At 48.2% G+C, this 7,716-nt stretch overlaps 1 protein-coding gene across 1 annotated transcript; it reads left to right on the top strand.

Moving 5' to 3' along the window:
* Window positions 1–1,044: 1,044 nt before the first annotated feature.
* On the top strand, window positions 1,045–6,660 carry LOC145339541 (uncharacterized; the record flags this gene model as incomplete). The annotated part of the gene is made up of 5 exons (XM_080184020.1): window positions 1,045–1,185; window positions 2,836–3,111; window positions 4,045–4,278; window positions 5,174–5,449; window positions 6,376–6,660. Coding segments are annotated over 5 exons (1,212 nt in total), but the record flags the coding sequence as incomplete, so codon positions are not given.
* Window positions 6,661–7,716: the final 1,056 nt, after the last annotated feature.

Genomic DNA, 7,716 nt, shown 5'->3' with positions numbered 1-7,716 from the left:
CCTCAATGTGGATTGCCATAAACAATAGATAAGGGCCATGGGTGGAGGAGGGGATTGGTAATGTTAGAATGGCGGTGTGGGCTCGTTGGGCCGAAGGGCCTGTTTCCCAGTCTGTTTTTGTTCTTTGTTAAGAATGATTCCTGCGTGCAGACGCAGTGTGTCCATCAACATTGTCAGGTTAATAAGGGACAGTTTACTTGCACTTGTGATGAACAGGAATGTCTGAATATAACTGTGGGAAGACAGCTGATTTGTGGACAGTGTAATGGAACTCACGTAATGCTCAGTGAAATGGACAGAGCCATTTGATACTTACCAGGTAGTGGGATCAAACGGGGAGTCAAGTAAACCGAACAATATGAACAAACTCATAATCGGGACACTAAGTGTTACCGGGCTAAGAAGGGAAATGTGTTCCTCTTCAGTGTTACTTACACAACAGATACACCAAACCTCCCAAACCGTTCTGCAGTAGGAACAATAGGACCACTGACTGTTCCATGCCCTCAGAAGGGGCATATTCGGAGGAGAATAGTAATCCGGGCTATCAGCAAAGAATTCTGTGCTGTTTGGGAAGCCCCGGGCACAATGGGATCCTCAGTGAGATGTGGGTTCCTTGGAGCCTTCGCTCTGTGGACGGGGGGAACTCGATAGGAGTGATTAGTGCAAAGAATAGGAATCATATTGTTTATGGACTAACAGTCCTGGGAAACAGCACTTCAAAAGCACTGGAGGCTGTTAACCAAGAGATGGCTGAACTGAGATGATACGCACAACAAACACAACACGCAGCAGACTACCGGTTAGCACAACAAGGGGGAGTGTGTACAATCCTAGGCAATAAATGTGTAACCCATGTCACAGACGTGTCTTATAACATTACACAAGTCATCAATAACATCAGAGAACTACTTGATAGCTTCAGACAGGGACACAAGCAAGGAAGTAACTGGCTGGAATGGAAGGCGGGATCCTGGGAATCTTATTTATTACATGGATTGGTCATAATAATTTCAATTGTAGTTGTCTGTTGTCTAATTGTAGGCTGCCGAAAAGTCAGGTTATGGTAACGAGAATTGTGCCAGGAGCCAGTGTATCCATCGAGGAAGAACCCATGATGAAGATCCACGAAGACATCAGAAGAAACAAAGAAGGAAATTGACCTCGACATGTGAAGATGCAGCTGTCAGTCCAGGGATTATTAAAAATAATAATAATCCAGATCAAAAGAGGGGACTGTAGTGGGAAAAATCACAAAGATGGCTGCCTGGCACATAAAAAAGGTTCCCTGGGAGAGAGACATAAAGCAGGCACTGACTTTTAGCTCAGACAGCTACTTGAAATTAAAAACATGCAGGGTAGTGAACATGCAGGAAAGTGAAACATGCAGGAATCAGATACTACAGGAAGCCAATAGAGAGCTTGAGGCACTTTTAAGATAAAGACAGACCGAGGAGAATACGGAGATTAGCCATAAATGGGAATGGGAATACATCCATGCAGGAAAACCAATTTCTGTGTGCATAGACCGAAACAAAATCATTCACAGTCACTGAAGGAGGAAATGTATCCATTCTATGAAACAACGCAATGTTAAATGCCAATTTCTGTATCTGTCTGGCTGTAACAGTGTGTTAAACTATCAATCCCACTCAACGATAACAATGTGTTAAATGGCAAATGTCCAGACTATCCATTGTCTGAAGGGTATGAAAATAAACCTATTATATTATTGAGAGAAGGGAGCTGCCCAGTACTGCGGAGCGCCAGTGCCCTTTCTCCATGAAGCTTCAGGAAAAAAAACTGGAATGTTGCACCCCGAGTCTGACTCTGAAGTGGGAATTTCCCACAACACACTTCTGGGAGTGTTTGATGGAGGGACAGTGTCGAGGGAGCTTTACTCTGTATCTAGCCCCGTGCTGTACCTGTCCTGGGAGTGTTTGATGGGGGACAGTGTAGAGGGAGCTTTACTCTGTATCGAACCTCGTGCTGTACCTGTCCTGGGAGTGTTTGATGGCGGGACAGTGTAGAGGGAGCTTTACTCTATCTAACCGCGTGCTGTACCTGTCCTGGGAGTATTTGATGGAGGGACAGTGCAGAGGGAGCTTTACTCTGTATCTAATACCGTGCTGTACCTGTCCTGGGAGTGTTTGATGGCGGGGCAGTGTAGAGCGAGCTTTACTCTGTATCGAACCCTGTGCTGTACCTGTCCTGGGAGTGTTTGACGGGGGGACTGTGTAGAAGGAGATTTACTCATAACCTAACCCTGTGCTGTACCTGTCCTGGGGGTGTTTGATGGGGACAGTGTAGAGGGAGCTTTACTCTGTATCTAACCCCATGCTGTACCTGTCCTGGGAGTGTTTGATGGGGGACAGTGTAGAGGGAGCTTTACTCTGTATCTAACCCCGTGCTGTACCTGTCCTGCGAGTGTTTGATGGGACAGTGTAGAGGGGGCTTTACTCTGTATCTAACCTCGTGCTGTACCTGTCCTGGGAGTGTTTGATGGGGACAGTGTAGAGGGGGCTTTACTCTGTATCTAACCCCGTGCTGTACCTGTCCTGGGAGTGTTTGATGGGGAACAGTGTAGAGGGGGCTTTACTCTGTATCTAACCCCGTGCTGTACCTGTACTGGGGGTGTTTGATGGGGACAGTGTCGAGGGAGCTTTACTCTGTATCTAACCCCGTGCTGTACCTGTTCTGGGAGTGTTTGATGGGACAGTGTAGAGGGGGCTTTACTCTGTATCTAACCCCGTGCTGTACCTGTTCTGGGAGTGTTTGATGGGGAACAGTGTCGAGGGAGCTTTACTCTGTAACTGACTCTGTTTTGTATTTCAGCTGCGAGATACACAGGATATTACACAACGACTGAAGACCAGTCCACGAGCAATGCAGGATCTTCTGGGGAAGAAAGTCACTGAACTGAAGAGTGATTTTAAGAAGCAGCTGACAGTGACTGAGGAGGAAAAATCCTCATATGTTAAAGAGATGGACCCGCGATTGCCTCATGTCTTTCACCGCTTCTGCTCCGAATGCCGGCTGCAATTTCAGACTGCGGTTCGGGATTTGGAGGAAAGCAAGCTGACAGATTTTGAGCAATACTGCAAGCAACAGGTATGCTGGATTAAACATAAAATGTGCTTTTGAATGGAGCTGTGCAGAGGGAGCTTTACTCTGTATCAAACCCCGTGCTGTACCTGTCCTGGGAGTGTTTGATGGGGGACAGTGTAGAGGGAGCTTTACTCTATATCTAACCCCGTGCTGTACCTGTCCTGGGAGTGTTTGATGGGGGGACAGTGTAGAGGGAGCTTTACTCTGTATCTAACCCCGTGCTGTACCTGTCCTGGGAGCGTTTGATGGGGGGACAGTGTAGAGGGAGCTTTACTCTGTATCTAACCCCGTGCTGTATCTGTCCTGGGAGTGTTTGATGGGGGACAGTGTAGAGGGAGCTTTACTCTGTATCAAACCCCGTGCTGTACCTGTCCTGGGAGTGTTTGATGGGGGACAGTGTAGAGGGAGCTTTACTCTGTATCTAACCCCGTGCTGTACCTGTCCTGGGAGCGTTTGATGGGGGGACAGTGTAGAGGGAGCTTTACTCTGCATCTAACCCTGTGCTGTACCTGTCCTGGGAGTGTTTGATGGGGGGACAGTGTAGAGGGAGCTTTATTCTGTATCTAACCCCGTGCTATGCCTGTCCTGGGAGTGTTTGGTGGGGGACAGTGTAGAAGGAGCTTTACTCTGTATCTAACCCCGTGCTGTACCTGTCCTGGGAGTGTTTGATAGGGGGACAGTGTAGAGGGAGCTTTACTCTGTATCTAACCCCGTGCTGTACCTGTCCTGGGAGTGTTTGATGAGGGACAGTGTAGAGGGGGCTTTACTCTGTACCTATCCCCGTGCTGTACCTGTCCTGGGAGTGTTTGATGGGGGACAGTGTAGAGGGAGCTTTACTCTGTATCTAACCCCGTGCTGTACCTGTCCTGGGAGTGTTTGATGGGGGACAGTGCAGAGGGGGCCTCACTCAGGGACTGACTGTGTTTTGTGTTTCAGAAACAAGGTACACAGGAAACTAAGCAACTATTGAAGACCAGTCCACGAGCAATGCAGGATCTTCTGGAGATGAAAGTCTCTGACCTGAAGAATGATTTTAAGAAGCAGCTGACAGTGTCTGAGGGGGAAATATCCTCATATGTTAAAGAGTTGGACCAGCGACTGCGGAAGGTAGTTTATGAGTTCTGCAGCGATTACCAGCGGCTGTTTGAGAGTGCAGTTCGGGAACTGAAGGTAAGCAAGCTGAAAGATTTTGACCAATACTGCGAGGGACAGGCACACTAAATTATAAACAAAATGTGCTTGTGAATTGAGCTGTGTGGACGTAGCTTTACTCTGTAGCTAACCCCATGCTGGACCTGTCCTGGGAGTGTTTGATGGAGACAGTGTAGAGGGAGCTTTACTCTGTATCTAACCCCGTGCTGTACCTGTCCTGGGAGTGTCTGATGGGGGACAGTGTAGAGGGAGCTTAACTCTATCTAACCCCGTGCTGTACCTGTCCAGAGAATGTTTGATGGGGGGACAGTGAAGGGGAACTTTACTCTGTATCTAAGCCTGTGCTGTACCTGTCCTGGGAGTGTTTGATGGGGGACAGTGTAGAGGGAGCTTTACCCTGTATCTAACCCTGTGCTATACCTGTCCTCGGAGTGTTTGACGGGGGACAGTGTAGAGGGAGCTTTACTCTGTATCTAATCCCGTGCTGTACCTGTCCTGGGAGTGTTTGACGGGGGACAGTGTAGAGGGAGCTTTACTCTGTATCTAATCCCGTGCTGTACCTGTCCTGGGAGTGTTTGATGGGGACAGTGTAGAGGGAGCTTTACTTTTTATCTAACCCCATGCTGTACCTGTCCTGGGACTGTTTGTTGGGGGACAGTGTAGAGGGAGCGTAACTCTGTATCAAACCCCGTGCTGTACCTGTCCTGGGAGTGTTTAATGGGGGACAGTTTAGAGGGAACTTTATTCTGTATCTAACCCCATGCTGTATCTGTCCTGGGAGTGTTTGATGGGGACAGTGTAGAGGGAGCTGTACTCTGTATCTAACCCCGTGCGGTACCTGTCCTGGGAATGTTTGATGGGGGACAGTGTGGAGGGAGCTTTACTCTGTAATTGACTCTGTTTTATATTTCAGATGCGAGATACACAGGATACTACACAACTATTGAAGAACAGTCCACGAGCAATGCAGGATCTTCTGGAGGAGGAAGTCACTGAGCTGAAGAGTGATTTTAAGAAGCAGCTGACAGTGACTGAGGAGGAAACATCCTCAGATGTTAAAGAGATGGACCCGCGATTGCCTCATGTCTTTCAGCGCTTCTGCCCCGAATGCCGGCTGCAATTTCAGACTGCGGTTCAGGATTTGAAGGAAAGCAAGCTGAAAGGTTTTCACCAATACTGCAAGCAACTGGTACACTGAATTAAAAATAAAATGGGCTTTTGAATGGTGCTGTGTAGATGGAGCTTTACTCTGTATCTAACCCCGTGCTGTACCTGTCCTGGGAGTGTTTGATGGGGGACAGTGTAGACGGAGCTTTACTCTGTACCTAACCCTGTGCTGTACCTGTCCTGGGAGTGTTAATGGGGACAGTGTAGAGGGAGCTTTACTCTGTATCTAACCCCGTGCTGTACCTGTCCTGGGAGTGTTTGATGGGGGGACAGTGTAGAGGGAGCTTTACTCTGTATCTAACCCCGTGCTGTACCTGTCCTGGGAGTGTTTGATGGGGGGACAGTGTAGAGGGAGCTTTACTCTGTATCTAACCCCGTGCTGTATCTGTCCTGGGAGTGTTTGATGGGGGACAGTGTAGAGGGAGCTTTACTCTGTATCTAACCCTGTGCTGTACCTGTCCTGGGAGTGTTTGATGGGGACAGTGTAGAGGGAGCTTTACTCTGTACCTAACCCTGTGCTGTACCTGTCCTGGGAGTGTTAATGGGGACAGTGTAGAGGGAGCTTTACTCTGTATCTAATCCCGTGCTGTACCTGTCCTGGGAGTGTTTGATGGGGGGACAGTGTAGACGGAGCTTTACTCTGTATCTAACCCCGTGCTGTACCTGTCCTGGGAGTGTTTGATGGGGGGACAGTGTAGAGGGAGCTTTACTCTGTATCTAACCCCGTGCTGTATCTGTCCTGGGAGTGTTTGATGGGGGACAGTGTCGAGGGAGCTTTACTCTGTATCTAACCCTGCGCTGTACCTGTCCTGGGAGTGTTTGATGGGGACAGTGTAGAGGGAGCTTTACTCTTTATCTAACCCCGTGCTGTACCTGTCCTGGGAGTGTTTGATGGGGGACAGTGTCGAGGGAGCTTTACTCTGTAACTGACTCTGTTTTTTATTTTAGATTCGAGATACACAGGATACTACACAACGATTGAAGACCAGTCCACGAGCAATGCAGGATCTTCTGGAGATGAAAGTCACTGAGCTGAAGAATGATTTTGAGAAGCAGCTGACAGTGACTGAGGAGGAAAAATCCGCATATGTTAAAGAGTTGGACCAGCGACTGCAGAATGTAGTTCATGACTTCTGCAGGAATTACCAGCAGCGATTTGAGAGAGCGGTTCGGGAATTGAAGGAAAGCAAGCTGAAAGATTTTGACCAATACTGTGAGCAACAGGTACGCTAAATTAAAAATGAAATATGCTTTTGAATGGTGCTGTGTAGAGGGAGCTTTACTCTGTATCTAACCCTGTGCTGTGCCTGTCCTGGGAGTGTTTAATGGGCAACAGTGTAGAGGGAGCTTTACTCTGTATCTAACCCTGTGCTGTACCTGTCCTGAGAGTGTTTGATGGGGGACAGTGTAGAGGGAGCTTTACTCTGTAACTGACTCTGTTTTATATTTCAGATGCGAGATGCACAGGATACTACACAACTATTGAAGACCAGTCCACGAGCAATGCAGGATCTTCTGGAGAAGAAAGTCACTGAACTGAAGAGTGATTTTAAGAAACAGCTGACAGTGACTGACGAGGAAACACCCTCATATGTTAAAGAGTTGGACCAGCGACTGCAGAATCTAGTTCATGACTTCTGCAGCGACTACCAGCACCGATTTGAGAGAGCGGTTCGGGAATTGAAGAAAAACAAGCTGAAAGATTTTGACCAATACTGTGAGCAACAGGTACGCTAAATTAAAAATAAAATATGCTTTTGAATGGAGCTGAGTAGAGGGAGCTTCAGTCTGGATCTAACCCCGTGCTGTACCTGTCCTGGGAGTGTTTGATGGGGGACAGTGTAGAGGGAGCTTCAGTCTGGATCTAACCCTGTGCTGTACCTGTTCTGGGAGTGTTTGATGGGGACAGTGTAGAGGGAGCTTTACTCTGTATCTAACCCCGTGCTGTACCTGTCCTGGGAGTGTTTGATGGGGACAGTGTAGAGGGAGCTTTACTCTGTATCTAACCCCGTGCTGTACCTGTCCTGGGAGTGTTTGATAGGGGACAGTGTAGAGGGAGCTTTACTCTGTATCTAACCCTGTGCTGTACCTGTCCTGGGAGTGTTTGATGGGCGACAGTGTAGAGGGAGCTTTACTCTGTATCTAACCCCGTGCTGTACTTGTCCTGGGAGTGTTTGATGGGGGACAGTGTAGAGGGAGCTTTGCTCTGTATCTAACCCCGTGCTGTACCTGTCCTGGGAGTGTTTGATGGGGGGACAGTGTAGAGGGAGCTTTACTCTGTATCTAACC

The sequence above is a fragment of the Carcharhinus amblyrhynchos genome, unplaced genomic scaffold (assembly GCF_965287045.1).
Source record: "Carcharhinus amblyrhynchos unplaced genomic scaffold, sCarAmb.v2.hapA scaffold_525, whole genome shotgun sequence".
Taxonomy (NCBI): Eukaryota; Metazoa; Chordata; class Chondrichthyes; order Carcharhiniformes; family Carcharhinidae; genus Carcharhinus; species Carcharhinus amblyrhynchos.
The sequence above is the reverse complement of the archived record's forward strand: the minus strand, read 5'-3'. Positions and strand labels throughout refer to the sequence as shown.